At 42.7% G+C, this 18,755-nt stretch overlaps 2 protein-coding genes across 6 annotated transcripts in view; one reads left to right on the forward strand and one right to left on the reverse strand.

The window, feature by feature from the left end:
* Positions 1 to 18,755, reverse strand: part of pcxb (pyruvate carboxylase b) — a 294,355-nt gene that overhangs the window by 93,832 nt on the left and 181,768 nt on the right. The window lies entirely within an intron of this gene.
* Positions 37 to 18,226, forward strand: LOC120721823 (leucine-rich repeat and fibronectin type-III domain-containing protein 4; the record flags this gene model as incomplete). The annotated part of the gene is made up of 7 exons (XM_040012455.1): positions 37 to 337; positions 425 to 587; positions 2,390 to 2,560; positions 4,202 to 4,363; positions 4,992 to 5,484; positions 5,581 to 5,723; positions 15,433 to 18,226. Coding segments are annotated over 7 exons (2,751 nt in total), but the record flags the coding sequence as incomplete, so codon positions are not given.

Here is an 18,755-nt window from a genome sequence, read left to right on the forward strand (position 1 = left end):
CTGACTTTGGTCACATGCTGCCTGCTTCCTTCTCTAATTGGAGCAGGGGAGACGTGGGGTGTGGTCTCGGCCTGTCCTTTCCACTGCGTGTGTCGAAACCTTTCGGAGTCACTGAGCACGCTCTGTGCCGACAAAGGCCTCCTGTTCGTCCCACCGCATGTTGACCGGCGGACAGTTGAGCTGCGACTGGCCGATAACTTTATAACAGAAGTGGGCGGAAATGATTTTGTCAACATGACCGGATTGGTTGATCTCACACTGTCAAGGAACACCATCCACCTTATTAGACCAATGGCCTTTGCTGACCTGGAGAGTCTACGCTCTCTGCATCTGGATGGTGAGCAGTTATTTTATTCTCAGTGTTCAAGACTTGAATCAAATACACTACTTAAACGTGTTTTTACCCGTTTATTGTTTTATCCAGGTAATCGCTTGACAATACTCGGACCTAGAGACCTTGCAGGTTTGGTCAATCTGCAGCACCTGATTGTCAACAACAACCAGCTGATCAAGGTCTCCGTGCAGGCTTTCGATGACTTCTTGCTCACACTGGAAGACCTCGACTTATCTTACAATAACCTCAGGAGGTGAGTTTTTGCTTTTGTTGGGTATCACCCACGTGCACAGCACATCCAAGCCACAGACATTGTTCTTTAAGCAGAAATCATCAAAAATGGGGCCTGGAGCCAGACTTGCAACGTTTAAAAACGGCAGTGAAGTCCGTTATTGATAGAGTTTCTCAATAAATTACTCCAAAACTCCAAAAACTTGTATGTGTGAAAGTTGTGTGCCTTTCCACTGATCTCTCAATTGTTCATATGACGGTAAACTCAATGAATTAAGAAAAATAAACTATGAGACAGCGTTAAAAATGCACTTATTTTTCTTGCAATATTTCAGGATGTTCATCCTCCTTGTAAATAGGTCATTCTTAAATAGATAGTATTTAACAAGAATACTTTATTTTGCACATTTTGAAGACATATCTCACATGGGTTTATGGTTACAAGTTTAAGTTTTAGGAAAACACCTTGTGCTACACTACTTAAAGGGGAAAAGAACCATATACTGTTGTTTTTCTTAGGCTGCATACAGTGGACTGAACGTGGCCCATGAACTAAATTGAGTTTGACATCCTTTGTGTCAAACTCAATTTAATTCATGAGCCAGCATACACTGACACGCCCGTCTCTGTCAGTGTATCCTGCACACAAAATTTACACACAAATGCACAATGAAAACACTTGGCATATGAGGCAACGAGGAGAAGAAAGGGAAAGAAAAGTGAAAGTCAATTTTGATGAGGTTCTAATTTTCTTTCACTTGGTCTGAGCTGACTCCACTGCCACCGTGTACACTGTTATAGCTGCTCTATACAGCTGAGTGCAGGGTGCAGTATTCTTCTCGTGTCTATTTAGGACAATAGGGATTCAGCGTTACTTTCCATTCCTCTGGTCTAAATGATAAGTCAGAACAATGATGATATTCTCTTTTAGACCTCTATTCTCTTCCTAGTGTCCCTCTGTGCTGATAAATTCAGCAGCATTGGGCTGTCAGTTCTGATTAAGATGTTTCATTTGTCTCCTCTAAAGCAGCTCTTTGGCCTTTCTCCAACCTCTAAAACCATAATCTAAACCATAAACATGGTCTAATTAACTATGCCTGGCACTTCTTTCCTCTTTCAGGCCTGTTGTCTAATCAAACTATTGTACAGATAAATGGAGGCCACCTGCTGTAACCATCAATGTTTATCAAATTGTTTTCGTAACTGATTAAAATCACTGAATACGTTTATTTAGTCAACTACAAAAAGAAAAGCATGCTTTGCACCCAATGAACTTTATTACTCAACAGCAAGGTGATTGTAAAGTTCAGTTCGGTGAACCTGGACACAAAAAAAGGTTACAATCAGCAGGGCTGGTGTGACTGACGCCAAAAAATAAATGCTTCGTATTTTTCCTATTTTGCTAGTTCCAGACATTTCATTTGGATTCACTAATTGGTCCAAAACAGGGAATGACAGCACTAATGGAATACTAAATGACTACAGCAATGGGTCACAGATGGGACTTGGGGAAACCCAGATAGAGCAAAAGATTCAGAAGGAAAACAAGCATCTGTTGTTGTTGTTGTCTGCCATTGTTGTCACTATTAATTCATCGTTGCATATTTGTTCTCTGACGAGTAAGAAGAAATTACCCAGAGAACAACAAATGAACTGTGGATCTATCGGTGCTACAATCACATCCTTTAATAAAGAGGTCTCAAGAGGTGGATCTGTCTTTAGAGCTGCTGTTACTCCATCTTCACACTGCATGATCAATCTCACTACAAAGTTTACCAATTCAATAAATCTCACATTAGCTGTTGTTCTTTTTTATATCTGCAGGGTACCATGGGAGTCCATTCAGAACATGGCCAGTCTGCACACACTAAACCTGGACCATAACCTGATAGATCACATAGCAGAAGGAGTCTTTGGAGAGCTGTATAAGCTTGCAAGGCTGGATATGACCTCCAACAGGCTCCGAACCCTGCCTCCTGATCCTCTCTTTGCAAGGTAGCTCTTAAGCTTCAACTTTTATGTTTCCCTCAGAAGTAGCTTAGTAGAAATATCCTGTTGCAGACGCCACAGAGCTACCGGTGTGTGTGTTTTTAGCAGGGTGCTTTCTGGCACAGAAAAAGAAGAAAGACAATGCTGGTGTGCTGGCATTCGGTAAATTCTTTAGTCAACATTTACTTTTATGCTATTTATGTGCCACCGCAAATTCTCACCACTTCGCTGACTCAAACATATTTCAAGTTTTGAAATAGTGATGGCGAGTTATATGACGGTTATAAATAGAAGTACGCACTCATTGTAAAGCTGTCAGCTGTGCTCCAACTAATGTGGAAATCAAAGTCCAGCTGTGACACAGCTTTGGTCAACTGGAACTCAGTGGGACTGACATTTTTGTCAAATCAACCGTATGAGGTGTTGCACTGACACGATTTCTAACTCGCCTGTCTAAGGACTACGTTGCATGCTATGACAGACCATAGTGTGCAAGATCATAACAACTGACCAGTGCTTTGATTAGTAATAGAGACATTTCAGCTCAGGCCACCTTTTAAAAACAAGTTAAAATGATCTCTTTAATCATAACTTCCCCTGTAACTGCATCCAGATTTAAAAGGGAAACCTGAATGCTTGCACAACAAGTTGTATTCTTCTATAGTTTATGCAATCCAGTGCTTAAATCTTTTATATTTTAACATAAAGTTCAGTCTGATTGTACTAAATAGAGCTTCTCACATAGCCATGCTATACACAGCCAGTTTATTCTGCAGTTTCACATGTTCCCATACCCTCTACAGATCACACCAGTCATTAAATGCTATATAAAATTACTTATAACAGCTTGGTATTAAAATGGAAACTTGGGAACAATTATCAAGTTTAAGGTTTTAGAAACATTTGAAAATAAGTTATGGCACAACAAATTTTTTTACAATTGCAGACATTTGCACAATAAATGAACTCCACGAATTGCTTCCCTTCCACTGATCCATGTGTTCAGATAACGCAAAGGTGGATTTGATGTTCACGTAAATCAACGTACAGTCACAGTTAACCCTTTTCTAAAAACAGCTGTGAACTGTAAAATGCTTTGTGGGAGCAGATCAGTATAAAGTACATTAAAGCAGAAAAAATAGAGTGACACAATCAGACAGCTGAGCCTCGTCTATCAAGCTTTGTCCAATTAACTTCAAAAGAATTTGTTAAACGAAAATTGCAACACTTGTGCAACGGTGCCCATTAGAGGTCTCAGAAAACAAGTAGTGGTCTCCAAACCATTTGTCAGAATGAGAATCAAAGCTAAAAATTTGTGGTGAGCAAAGACAGCCTCATCTACCAGCCGTTCACACTGTATAACTGACAAGTTTTACTCTGTGATGCATGCAAAGCTCAGATTTCTGTCAGGAGCAAATAGCAGAGAGGTTGAACATGGTATGTTCAAATGTGAAGATACCATGTTCACATTTGTTTTGCACCAAATGCAGATTCTCCATGAGTTTTAAGGCCCTTTTGTATTCACTACAGGTACTCGTTTCAAAATGAGAGAAAAGACAATTATGACTATTGCATTTAAATAACCTCCAAGTCCAGCAAGGCATCATTAAGTGAATGGACTGACTGCTTTTCTTTTATTATATTCAGGTCTCAGACAGGTGCAATAAGTCCTACCCCATACAATGCTGTCATAAGCCTAAATTTTGGAGGGAACCCACTGCACTGCAATTGTGAACTGCTATGGTTAAGGCGCCTCATCCGTGGAGATGACATGGAGACGTGTGCCACTCCTGCTCACCTTGCTGGAAGGTAAATCATCGTCAGCTGGTCAACGGATTATTCTGATTCTTGTAACTAGTAAAGGTTTCCTCTATCATAGGGCAGCAATGTAATAAGTTACAGGCTGAACAATGTTTTGAATTAAAATGACCTAATTCTTACCTTAATGAGATCAAGCTCAAACTCATGAGGACAGGTAGTCCATGCAGCCAGTTTTAAGAACACTGGCGTGATATTTTGCCCCTAATTAGATACTCTGAGCTACCTCTACTTCCTACATCCTTCTTTTCTAAATTTCTAGTCTAACTCTGCAGTCAAAACCACACTGAAAATGAAGCATTTATGAGGAAAAGGAGTTGCTGTCCTCATCAGTCTGCTATTATTCACATTTTCAGCATTTTTGAGTTTGTCATCATAGGATCCTGGTGTCTCTTACTTTGAATATGTATGCGGGCAGATGTTAACATGATAGGCTTTGATAGAAGGAAGCTGTTGGTCTTCGCATTTTAAGCTCCTGTCCCACATATGATTCTTGCGTGACTCATTGCAAGATGCTATCTGGTTAATTGATCATTTGGGATTTGTGGAGAATAGCAAAGTTAATCTGCTCCACCCATCTCCCTCCACCTCTCTCACCGTCTCTTTTCTGTGCTTGCAGATATTTCTGGTCAATTCCTGAGGAGGAGTTCACATGTGAACCACCTCTCATCACTCGCCACACGCACAAGCTGTGGGTGCTGGAGGGCCAGCGAGCCACGCTAAAGTGCCGTGCCATTGGTGACCCCGAGCCAGTAGTCCACTGGGTTTCACCAGATGATCGCATCATCGCAAACTCATCCCGGACCAGCTCCTTTAGCAACGGGACCTTGGATATCTTGGTAACAGTAGCCCGTGATGATGGGGCATATACATGTATCGCAATAAACGCAGCAGGTGAAGCAACTGCCACTGTGGATCTCAAAATAATCCCCCTGCCTCACCGGGGTGGAGTAGGTGGGAACGCTGGGAGCAACAGTGTTAACACCAAGAACAGGAACGTGACCAATGGAATTTTACGGACCGATCCGGGCTCGTCGGATATTAGCACGGCCAAAAATGGAGGGATTAACAATGGCGGTGGACGCGGAGGAGAGCCAGAGGATGGGAAAAGAGTTGGAGGGGATGACGAAGAGGGTGACGGCGGTAGGGCATCTGAAGGAGAGAGGACTGATGGAGGAAGCATGGAGGAAGAAGAAGGGGACGAAGAGGAAGGAAGGATGATTGGAGTACAGGGAGTAACATCGACATCGGCTCAGGTCCGATGGGATTTGGGGCGTTTGTCTGGAGCTTACGTTGTCTGGATGTATCAGATACAGTACAACTGCACCGCCGATGAGACGCTCGTTTACAGGTCAGTTCAACTTTACTCACAATGCAAATAATAGAAGCTTTTGTCGCTTATCTAATGGCAAACTTAGACACTTGCCATATGATTGCTTTCTCAGCTTCTCCTCCACAAGGTATTTTTGCAGGGTCATGCCCACCCTTTTCTTTCATGCTAATCATTTTAAATATTTATCCATTACAATATGACACTTCAGTAGTCGAACTGTTCATCTTGCATATTGATGTGCGGATAGCTTAAGGGAAAAGTGAACGGGGAGCGGAATAAAGGGATAGTGGACGAGAGACCGTTAATAATTTATCTCCATCACTATGACACTTAATCTCAATAGGCAGTAGCCAGTGCATATGGGTGAGTGCAGAATGGGAGGATATGTGGATAACGTGGAAAAGGATTTGAAGGAGGGGGATGTTTCTGAACCGAGCTGCGTAACATAAACATCGAGAGGCCACGGTGTCCATCTAAAAATGCACGATAACAGAGTGATGCAACATGTAATCTAAATACACTAATTTTCATAAGTTATGTCAGTGTATGACTCATCATAGTCTAAGAGGCAGATAAATAACCACTTAGAAAGTTGATTTGTAGTTAAAGGATTCAAAGCTCTTATTTACACCATGGCATACAAGTACAGGGTACAGATGTGAAAAACATGGAGGTAAAACTAAAAAACAAACATCTGCAAGTATTTGAAAATTCCGCTTTTCCCCCCCACAGCTCTAATGTAGCTGTGGCTATACAAGATAAGTTCTACATAAGGAAGACCAAAAACAATATCCTGAAAAATCGCATCTTTTTTATTTGCATTTCTAAAATATTGGACTTGCATAAGAATCCATGAGAGAAAACAGTCTAAACAAAGCTAAAGGACGAGACTAATGTCTTTCAATATAAAACAGTGTGGCTTTTTTTTTAGCTACTTGGTGTGCTTACATGTACAGCCGTACACAGTCAAAGTTTACTGTTTCTGAATTTATGAGCGTAGACTGATGAGACATTATGCATGGGGTTATTGCTACAGTGGCTGAAACAGTGAGGAAGATGGGATAAGACACTGGGCTGGCTGAGCAAGGGCTGCCACTGTGCTATTATTTGTGTGGGGTTTTTATTTTAGCTGGCAGTAATGCTGGGGTTCAATGTGGCTTCCCTCAGGTATTATAAAGAAGGCATTAAGCTGTAAGTGTATCGTAAGGGGTAGAGCAACTCGTATGACAAAGACTGTAGAGAACAGAGATGGAAATATGATTGTGAAGAAAAAAAAAGCTATAATCTGAAAGTTTGAGAGCAAAGTAAAAATAGTAGGAACCTGGGCTGTTTGCAAAAGGGTGGATGGGGAGGTAAAAAGCAATACTATGAGTGAAGGATAGAGTTAGAAGGGGAAAGCGGATGAATTTAGACATGTGGACTGAGACCTGTAGAGACTGAGAAGATGGGTTCTACCCAAATCACCTTGAGGTGAGATTGAGATAAAAGCAGGATTTGTGTGAAAGCAGACTGACAGTAAGGAGGACAAGAGCGTAGAAGGCCCACGTGGGAAAAGGAAGACAAAAACAAAAAAAAGGAACCGAGGGTGGAGAGAGGGAGGGAAGGTATTTAAATCCATAACTGAAATAGAAAGACCGTGTACACAGATATACACCTGGGTATGAAAGAAAGGGGGAGGATGGGGGAACTGATGCAATAAGGGAGAAAGGAGAAAATGGAGCCCACGGAAACGTAAGACAGCGAGAAAAAAAAAAAAAACAAGCAAACAGGAATAATGTGACAAGGGAGCAGGAACGTTTAGAAATAGAGACGAGGCAATTTTGTGAAAGCAAAGTGCTCCTCTGCTGAAAAGGAGGTTGTGCAGTTGAAAGGATGGAGATAAAGAGATGTCCAACAGGAATGCAACATCAAAACAAATAACATGCAGATTCTTTAGACTCCCACGACACGCTCGTAATACCTAAAATGAGCTCACTGACATCTCGAGTTCCTTGTTGATCACTAGTGTTAATTTCTCAGTGGATAATAATCTGAGATCAGGGGAGCAAGCTGGTTATCTCTAGTAACAAAGGTTAAGAGAAGATACTCTCCACAAACTATGAGATATCAAACAACACAATACCAGGTTAATTAGTTTCTCGATTAAATTTGACTCAAAATTTAAGTGTATTTTCTCAAGGGTGGTTTTATAAAAATACAGACTTCTTCTTTGGGCACCTAAACGTAGCTCTTTAAGGCAAAAGGTTGACACCAGTAAAATGCTTTTCTTAAACACTCAGCTGTGAGAGAAACAAAAGAAAACAGAAGAGATAAGCATGAAAGAATGAGTCACAGACCAGCTGGGATCACAGGAGAGTAAGCGATCTGAGGTTTTGCCAGATTGTGACACATACACCCCTCTGTTTTCCTGGTGGTGTGATTTGTTCAGAGTAGGGTAGTGGCCATTTTAACAGGTCAGTGTGGAAAACAGGTTGAAATAGGAGAAAAGTCTGGAGGCACAACCCTCAGTCTCTCAGGACAGAAGGAGGAAAGCAGCATACTACAACGCTGTCGAGGATTTCCAGTATGGCTTCCCATCATGCTATCAATGAGCTAGTGCCAACTAAAGTTTCACACAAGCTAGCAGGTCAGGGGAAAAAAAGGAATCAACCAAAGAGAGTCTGGCTTAGAAACTCAAAAGGTGAGACCAGGTCAGTGAGATTTCAGGTTTTTTATCTGGGATTTGTGTTCGTATTCTATTGCTGAATTTGGGAGGAGGAAACACCAGCCACTCGCTGAATTGGGCAAAAGATGGGAAGAGGGGGAGACGAGGGGCATTCAGAAATGAAGACAGAAACACAGGAAAAGAGGAATCTTTGAGAAATGACAAGAAATAAATGCATCGTAAGATGGTGGTATACAGACAAGAGAACAGCAGACTGCACTGTATCCTTTAAAAGGTCAGTCGTATGTTAGACAACACCGACCTCCATTTTAGCATGCTTTGTAATTCTGCTGGCATTTGTGAGAGCACCAAGTACAATGTCATGAATGTGGCTTCCTTCGAGCTGTGCTCCCTCACAACATTAAGCCAGCTTCCTTCCCGGAGCTCTGCTACACTTTAACAGCACCACACGGTCACTGATCCTTCAATGTGACATGAAGCTCAGATTCTGAAAAGCACAGCGAAAGAACTGCCAAAGATTTCCTTGTTGCCGGTAAATGTGAGCAATTACCATGACTTCTTTGCCCACACATGGGACTGGCCTACCTGAAGGACAAAGAGCAGGACAGGAAAGCACGAGTCCATGTTAATGAGCCAGCACTTTAAAGCAACCGATGGAGCACCATCTGTTCAAAAGCGCGTTTTCGTCAGCACTTGCAAGTCACAAAGAACATGCAGTCATAGACAGTTTAAGGCCGTCACCCCTCATCGGCCGGCACTACAGCTTTGTGGAGCTTTTTCAGTCGTGTCTTAATCAGAAGCACGTCAACTTTAATGGCAGCTGTGATACTGAATTAACACATTGACATATTCCATGTACTGTATGCAGGAACACAAAGCAGAAAGAAGCATTTAATTAGCTGAGATTGCAAACGATGACCTCTCTACCTGACATGTAGTAAATAGACATTTTACAGGAAACAGATTCCATGTTCAGCACAAGTCTCACTGAGCCCAACCTCTGTATAATCCATTATTCACTAAGAATTATACAAGATATCTGCCGTTTCACTGTGCTTCATGATTTTTTTACGTGTAAATCCATCTATTTTTAGCCTCTGGCAAGCAGTTGGGAATTAGTTATGAATCACTGCTATATACGGTATGTCAGAGAGAGCATCTGTATGACACTTGTATATGTCTGAGCCAAAAGTTTCTCATTAGGTTTAACAACAGTCTTTAAAGTGCGCAGGAAAGCGCAGAGTGGCTTTGACAATTTTCACAATTGCACCCCAGTCACCACATGATCGACCTTTCTGCCGGGCACTCAAAGTGCCAAGTTCGGCGCAAGACTTAATGGGAACAGTAACGATCACAGGGAGAGCAATGGGAGTACATTGGAGAGAAAAATCACGCAGAGTTTGAGAAATAATGAGAATAATGAAAGTTGTGTCTAAGAAAAGGCCGCACTGTTAAAAAGTACAGAGCGAGAGGTTGAAAGCCGCAGGAAAGGAGCGTGCTGAGAAACCGAGCTGAGAACACGGCTAATGAGTCACAAAAGGAGAGGGCTTTAATAAAAAAATCCTGAAAATTAGGTGTTGGCATTAAAGATTTTTCCTGTTGCAAATTACCCACCATATCTGACTAATATTTGAAAACACTGAATTGTGCTATGGATGTATTTATAAATGCTCACCCAGGGCACTGACTATAGCTACACTAAACTATGTGTCAGTTTTATTTATACAGCACATTTCATTACATGTAAACTAAATGTGCTTAGCAAAAGTGACAAGAATCTAAACTACAGTGTGTTCAGCCAACAAAAACAGGAGAAAACAAACAACACACTGAGCCGTGCAAATGATTTTCCCCACTGGTCCAATCAGAAATCCATCAAAATCTTCACATGGTTTCACTTTGTCATATTACAACACACAAAAAAAAAAAAAATCATAAAAGCAAGAAGATATGTGCAAATGCTGAGGCTGGGATTGATAAGGATGTAATAAGAGATGTGGCAGGGAGCAGGGCATGCCGAGGCATGCGGCTTCAAAGATGGAAAAAGAGGAAAGCAAAATGAACAAACAAGGACCAGGACAGCTGAGCGGTTAGAGGGCAGGGAGGGAAGCGAAAAGGAGATGAGGTAAAATGAAGTGAAGAGTTTTACCCCACGGGAAGAGCTAATTAAGTGTTAAACTACTGTGTCAATACATGCGTCAGCTCATATCAGAGGCTTCAAAAGGAAGGGGAAGAGAACAGGGTCAGCACTCAATACATATGTCACGTTATATTATTCTGTAGAGTCACATGAAGGAAAAGGACGGGGTAAGCAGGTAGCAAAGGATGGACAGGGAATTTCCTATAAATATCTAGGTGGTTAAAGTGAAGAAAGGGGGAGCAACACTGAGGACGACAAGGAGAAGGTCGCAAAATGAAAGAAAGCAACCGAATCAGGCATCGAGGGGGGAAAAATAAAATCAGGCCGAATAAGGAAGAGTTAAGTGAAAAGCCAGGTAAAGGAAAGCAGAACAGGGGAGGGTGGGGTGATCACGGAAAACAGAAGAAAGCAGACAAAATTGAGACAGACAGATAACAAGGCAATAAACAGTCTGACGAATCAAGGCTAAAAATGTATGTAGGAAAGAGTGAACGAACAAAAGGCGTGACATGGGGTGGGGGGGGTGAGGAGAGCTGGATAGATGTCAGCCAGAAGGAGATAATTGCTTTGTTGTTCCTCTTCATCTTTCTTTCTCTCACTCACTCCTCCGGCTCTTGCTCTCTGTGCCCAATCTTGTCTGGTGTCAGACCACCAGACTTGGTAACTCTGACAGAGAGGAGCAAGACGTGAGGCGGCGAGAATGACAAGAAAAGACAGGAAGTAGGATGAGAAGAAAGAAAAAAAAAAAAAATTGGGCTCCACCACTCCTTTATTCCCTCCATCACTCTCTTTTCCTCTCCGCCTTACTCTCACGGGTACTAATAATTACTCGTTTCTGTGTCACCGGCTTGAACAAAGCACTCCCTTGTCTCGATTACTTTCTTCCTGCATCTGTGGATGTGCACGCCTTTGCAGGCTTTAACCATAATTAGAAGCACAGGGATGGAGCAAACTCTCTTGGTATGTTAGAAGCCGGCCCACAAAGATCGAGTCGGCGCAAATACAGACAACACCACGGCCGTTTAATCAATCAATTTTCGTAGTCCACGACGATCAGTCCGAGTTACACGAGATGCACTTTGTATTCATGAACATAATGTCTCAAGCAGAGGTTTTAGCCGGATATTATTTCATGTGTACTCACACCACATAGCTAAATACGGGTAAAAAAATGAATAATGCAGCGAGTGCTAGCGAATCAGCATATCAAAGATGCATGCGTTTGTGAATGTGTCTGGGTCTTCCATGTATATTTTAGTGAATTTGCTTGCCTATTTCTGTCGCTCCCAGTGTAGCAAAAACAACTAGAGAGGTGATTCACAATCTCATAAGGGAGGAAGCAGTGGCGGGGTGGGAAAGACGACTGAGAGGGGTGGTGGGCAAGAGGAAGAGGAAAAGAAATATAGGATACAAATGGTGAGGTGGGTAGTGAAAAGGAAAAGAGGTAGTAAGAGGATGAGGGAGGAGCAGTGGTACCTAAAAAGGAGATGGCAGAGGAGATAGGGGTAGATGAGAGGGGAGGAAGAGTGACCTTGGATGCTCAATCATGGTACATGGTTATTGGTGTGGCTAATAGAGATGTAGTGGAGTGACTGAAAAGGAAGAGAGGCTGGGAGATCAGGTAGAGCCTGGTGGAAAATACCAAAGGATTTGAGGCAAGCAGATGAGGTAGAAGATACACAGGATTAGACCAGAGGAGGAGAGTGAAGTTGTAAAAGAGGTTGAACCAAAGATGACTGCATCACTGCAGATTTAGGCTAAGGAAAAAGAGGGATGGGTGATTGCACCGCAATGAAAAGCTCATAGGATATGAGGAGATAAGAGAGCCCGATCACCCAAACGGAGGAAATCTGGTCATGTAAGACTGATGGAGGAAAATAATAAAATAAGTTGGCCGCATTGACGGTGGAGGACTGATAAAGAGCTTTACAGGAGTATATAGAGGGAAGAATGGAGGACAGAGTGAATAAAAAGGGAGGAGTCTGAAAGGTAGGATTAGAAAAACGACTAAAGGTGTGCATGACTGTGTGAGGCATGGTCACAATGGAGGACCAAATCAAAGACTCATCCAGAAAGCTTAGTTGTGTTAGGCTAATCCAGACAGATGCAAATATGCTGGTCTAGAATATCATCTTATAAGATTTAGGCATTCTTATTCAGTATCCAGCAACACACTAACTCTGAACCAGTATGCACTAATATGAATCAAAGTAAGAAAAGAGATTTGGGTATTAGCCTGTGATAGACAGAAGCAGCAACTCACTGGAGTACATGAATCACTCCAATGATGGTCAAGTCGCTCTGTCTTGTGGGATCTATCAATTATATATAGGCGCATAAAGGCTGTGGATGAACTGACACCATTGCGATAAATCTCGGGGGCTTTGATAAGCCTATACTATGACCAAGGCTTTTTATTCAGAAACAGAAGCATAGCGAGCGATGCCTCTTGTATATTTCATGTTGGAAATCTGATTGAGCACCCCCTGTCTTTACTACTGGACTTCACAGGAGCTATTCACAATTCTCTGACTTGACTGATTGCACAAGAGGTTTTATTTTGAGCTTCCATCCCTGAGATATTTGGTCATAATCCTCTGTTTCACTTTCACTCTCTGGATGTCTTTTTGCTGTAGGAATATGAAAAGTCCTTAATCAAAACCTCTCATCTTTTTATGTCAGTGCTGGTTACTGCTGATGTTTAGGTTGTCCACTGTAGTTTATATCCATGAGTTCAGAGATCTCTGACACTTCTTTACAGTTCTGTGAGAAAGATTAAATTAGCTTCAGCATACACATTTCTTAGCGTATCAAAGTACAGCTTTATTTTTGTAATTGGCATCTCTCAAGCTTATGCTGTGCTTATGATGTTGCTATGGAAAAAGTTGGCAATTTTATGTCAATTCTCGGAAAATAAGACATGACTAATATCCTGGGAAATGAAGCTAGGAAAGTTGATTGGTCCCGAGTGCTTAGTGAGTGGATATCAGAAGACGAGGTACTCTTAGTATAATTACTACACTGCTGAGTCAAATAATGAGCCTTTGCCATGGAAACATACACCTGGAACCCAAGCTGCTCCACCGCACAGCACGAGTTAACGGGCAGATTTGTAACTGTGTTAGAAGGGACTTTATAGCGACCTAATGACCGCCGGATGAGGACGACTTTAATGACGATGCCCCATGTGTCTACTCAGATTATCTGAGAACCTGGAGCGTCACACAGTACGTTGTAATTTCTTGTTAAATTCATACCGAGCTTCTGCTGAAAATTAGAAGTTTGGAAGCATTTCCTTGCTATTCAAATCACCCCAGGCAATTTGCTAAAACGGTGCAACTGTTTGAAACATTGTTATTCGCAAAGAGAGAGAGGAAGAAAAAAATATTTTCTTTTAAATTATACGAGTGCAAAAGTTGATATTCTGGACATCTGTAGAAAACGTTTGGTTTTGTTAACTTTTAAAGCCTTGAGGAGATGGTGAAAATGATCAATATTCCTACTTGCCATAACCCAGATCCACTGCTCTGGACTGTAGCTTGCCTCAAGAAGGCCCCTCTCATTTCCCAGCTAGCACTGCATTATTCAAGACGACTAATCCCATCTTTACACCAACATCGATACAAATACGGCTGTGAGAATTATCAGATTGGTTTTATTTGAAAAACTTCATTATATAACAGGCGCCAATTATCCCCAATTTAAAACTGAAGAAAAACAAGACCAAACCGCTGCCGTCTCTGGGTCTCCATTTTGGAGGCATTACATACTGAATAAGGTTAGGGGACTTCTGCAGCAGCTCCCTGGATGTCTGAGTCATCCTAGATGGCATTTATAGGATGTAGCTCAGGTCTGAGGGGAGCTGAAATGGTTAGTAACGTAGGATACAAATAAGCCCTTTGATGTAGCGTGAAAGCGAATTGAGGGAAAAAAAAAAAGGACTTGGACAGCGTGATGCAGAGGAAAAACAAAGGAACTACTGACAAAATACTCTGGTTAGCAAAACAAAACTACAATACATACTTGCCCACACAAGAGGTTTGGAAATGCAGAGGGCAGAGTCATACCCATCAGCGACACTTGAGGTGCGCTTCAGTCTCCCACACACACTTTACCCTGGCATGTCACATACACAAACCCACTGGCATCAAAACACACGTTTATTCCCTCATCCCATAAATACAAACATAGATCCAGGTGCAAACAGAAAAAAAATAAAAATCACATGCAACTTGTGTAACGTCTGCTCCCTCGATTCACCGTCTTTACCCCCCCAGCATCCCTCTATTGTTCACCTCTCGCCCATTTGTTATATATATATATTATAACGGCTGCTCGAACACTTAAAATGAGGACACATTCAAAGCACTTCTCTCTTTATTATCCCACGCAAGCTCTCACTCATTACAGACACACAGGAAAACATCTGCACTCTAAAAGACCAAAGCCAGATTATATACACGTCTTAATTTCATAAGTTCTGCTGAAAAGCAAACATCAACTATACTTTAACTTTAATTCAGAAATTAAACCTAAAACGACCAAATGTGTAGAGTTTTGCTGTGATGTTTGCTTCCCGCAAAGATGCGAATACATCCCCACATACGTAGACACGCTCCTGCTCTCCAAATGAGCAGACAGAGTTCTCTTTTCATGTTCCCTAGGCGCGCTCCCCATCAATAGCCTCATTTTCCCCTCACTCCCCTACTGCAGTATTTACTCGGGTGCCGTTTCTAGCCCTCCCTTTACGCCCATTTCCTCCGCTTGTATTCCCAATCTTCAACTGTTTATTCCTTAAATTCGGTCAGATTAGTCAGAATATCGAGGTCAGGTTTCAAATTACAGCAGACCCTATGCATTTCTGTGCATCGTCCATGTTTATGTAACTGACCCATGTTCTTTTCCCTTTATTCCCTCTTTAGAATCTTACCGTCAACCAGTGATCGATTCCTGCTGAAGAACCTGGTTTCCGGTGTGGACTATAATCTGTGCGTGTTGGCCATTTTTGATGACACAATCACATCTTTAGCTGCGACAAAGGTTCTGGGCTGCACAACCTTCTCCACCAAGGATGTTTACCCTGCCTGTCGCTCTCTGCAAGCCCACTTTCTGGGCGGGACACTCACCATACTGGTTGGCGGCGTTGTTGTTGTCACTTTACTTGTGTTTACTGTGGCACTCATGGTTCGCCACCGCGTTTGCAATCACGGGGACCATATAATGTGTCACAGCAGCAATACCGAGGCAGGAGGCGGGGCCTGCTGTCAGGGGAGTGTAGGAGGTGGGGACAAAGGAGGAAACAGTAGCGGATGCTACCAATCCAATGGTTCTGGAGACATGATGATGGTGGTCCTGCCCAATGGTCTGCCTTCTAAGAGAGGAGGAGAGAAGGACAATGAAAAGGAAAAAGAGGCCGATTCAGCCTCTTCTGTGCCTCCAAAACTGCCTCCTAAGCCCAGGCCGAAACCTAAAGTCAACCTGGAGCAGTTTCTTTCAGCTGGAGGCGTGGTTTCCACAACGACAGGGGCAGGAAGTGAGATGGCACTGGTGGTGAGACAGCGAAAGTTGGACAAGGCGCCACCGTACACCTCAGAAAGTGACAGAACGCCCCTCTACTACTCCCCTTCTCCCCCCTCAACCCTTCCCCGTCAGTCGCGTCAGAGGGAGCGCCCAAGGCCCCGACTGGAGCGAGAGCTGACCAATCGTGCTAGTTTTTCTCTCGCGGCGCCCCTGAGAGACTCGGAGCTGTTGGACTGGAGAGTCGCACCCAGAGGCAGGGACAAATGGAACTCCTCACAGGCTTATCAGAGCCCCGTTTCCCCTCTGAGCCCCGCCTGTGGAACAGTTAGCAAACGGAGGCACTCGCTCGATATGGGCTCCTCGGTCGCGCTAGCGACTGATGCCGCAGCGAGTGTCGCCAGGCGCTACGGCGCTGTCAGTTATGCCAAGCGGCTAAGCGTCATCTGGACAAGGCGGAGCCAGTCGCTGCATGGAATGCTGGTGCAGTGCGCTTCGACAGCAAGCACAGCGTCGTCGACCACGAGCGACGAGTGCGAAAGCAGCGGCGGGTTCGGGGGTCACTGTGATTTCCAAAGGGGATATATTCATGCTTATAACGCCACCAACTCCAACTCTAACACTGGGATTACTCCCGGGAAAGCAAATAATGGAAAAGACAGGAGTAGGGAAAAAGGAAAGGATGGAAAGAGCGCGGAAGAACTGGAGGAAAGCGTCGTATAGGGGCACGGATTACAAAAAGTGGAGGGGGATAAAGGGTTCTGTACGAGGACAGTTTGAATGAGATGCTGATTTAAGAAGGCCAAAGAGGTGAGGAGGGATTACAAAAGCAAAACCGTTTTAGATGAAAAACTTCCAGTTCAGAGGAAGGGAGGAGAGCAGGTGACTCAAGTGTCACTAATGCAGCTTCTTGATTTGCCCTGTGAGCTGAGAGGAGGGAGTATACCAAGGAGTGAGGTCAGGATTTGTAAGAGGCTCTCCGAGGAACCTTGAAAGTGATGGCAGAGAAATGTGACCAAAAAAATAAATTAATAATAAAAAAAATCTTTAAAAATTCAAGGCGACGGGGAAAGAGAAAGTACAATCATGACAGTGACAAAGAAAGGAAAAAAAAAAATATGTGAGAGGGACATGGGGGGATGTAAATTAAGGAAATAATGAGGGAAAACAGCAGTAAGGAAACAGAACAAGGGTTACAGCAGAGGAGGAGGAGATGTTGTGACCTGTGTGGATCACACTAACACAACCATTCAATTCTCCAGAGTCTCACCTCCCACACCACCATGAGGCTTTACACCGGATCAAGAACACCACCACTGTTAATACTGGAGAAATACTTGTGACAGAAATGCATCAGTGAAAAGGTCTGGATGACACAGCCCCACTCTGTTGTTTTGGCTTTCACGCAGCCGGCCATTTTGAAGCTCTTTTCTGAATGTGACTTTTATGTGTCCTCTGTGTCTGGACAATGATTTTGGCTCGCTGCGCCTGCGGATTATGGGAGTATAAATACAGAGCTGGGTGCATTGGACATGATCAATCGATACAGGCTGGAAACAGCGAGGGGAGCCCAGACATTATTAAAAGAAAGACACTGGAATTACAATGGAGTTGATATGGATTACAAAATGGAGACGGGAGTGCACAATGGAACGTGTAAGCGTGTGCATTTGTAAAAGACGAGATAGTATTGGATGTCAGATGATAATGGACCAAACAGATGAATAATGCTAATGGATGCGCAAGTGTGCATGCATCTATGGATCAGGGACAGGATGCATTTGTGTGCCTGTGTGTATATGAATGTTCGTGGGGCGGGGTGGGGGGCGAGCCGGTGAACTAGACTCCATGTTTCAAAAATGTTTAGTGCTTTCTGGATATGCTGTAAAAAAGAAAGGAAAAAAAAAAAACCCCTAAAAATTAAGGTGAGAGGCGTCCTTGAGCTCCACCGAGAGTGAAAGCAGAGCGAAATGTTTAATTACGCCACAACCAGTACAACTTATTTTCAGCAGTGTAGCATGGTGAGAAAGCAGAAACTGTTAAATGGGAATTAAAATTTCAAATTCATTTGTGTGACTTCAAACTCCTTTGTGCCACATGGGTTCATGGTAAATCCAAATCGAATGTTCTCAGAGAGGAAGCAGTTAAAAAAAAAAAAAAAACAGTAAATGAATCAAACTGCTGCAGAAGCCACTAAACGCTATAAAATCTGTTGGAAGACTCTTAAAAACCTCTATGAGAGAGAGACACACAAACACATACATATATAGTATATAAATAAAATAATGTTACTTGTCGCACCATGTGTTTGTTTTTCAAAGTTTTCTGGGGAGTGATTCTAGGATCGAACGCAAACTATGAAAAGTGTGATTTTTTTGTTTTAGACAAGAAATCTTCGTGAGTAGGAAAGAACATGATTATGACTAGGCAGTTAAATTAACTACCACAACAACAACAACAACAACAAGAATAAGCGCACAGCACAAAACACAAACTGGCAAGCACACACTCCAAAGCAGACACACACACAGATGCCTATTAAACAAAGCCAATTCCAATAATAACAATCAGTGTTGTTTCCTTTCTGTTCTCATTTCATTTTGCCAAAGTCAATATTGTTCTCTTGACTTGATATAAATAATAAAATTTACATGTATGGAACTGAGACTGAGTCATTAACGCGTGGCCATGTGTCATGTTTGTGCGCTTGACTACTTAAGTACATTGT

The sequence above is a fragment of the Simochromis diagramma genome, unplaced genomic scaffold (genome assembly GCF_900408965.1).
Source record: "Simochromis diagramma unplaced genomic scaffold, fSimDia1.1 OVJJ01000604.1, whole genome shotgun sequence".
NCBI classification, from domain to species: Eukaryota; Metazoa; Chordata; class Actinopteri; order Cichliformes; family Cichlidae; genus Simochromis; species Simochromis diagramma.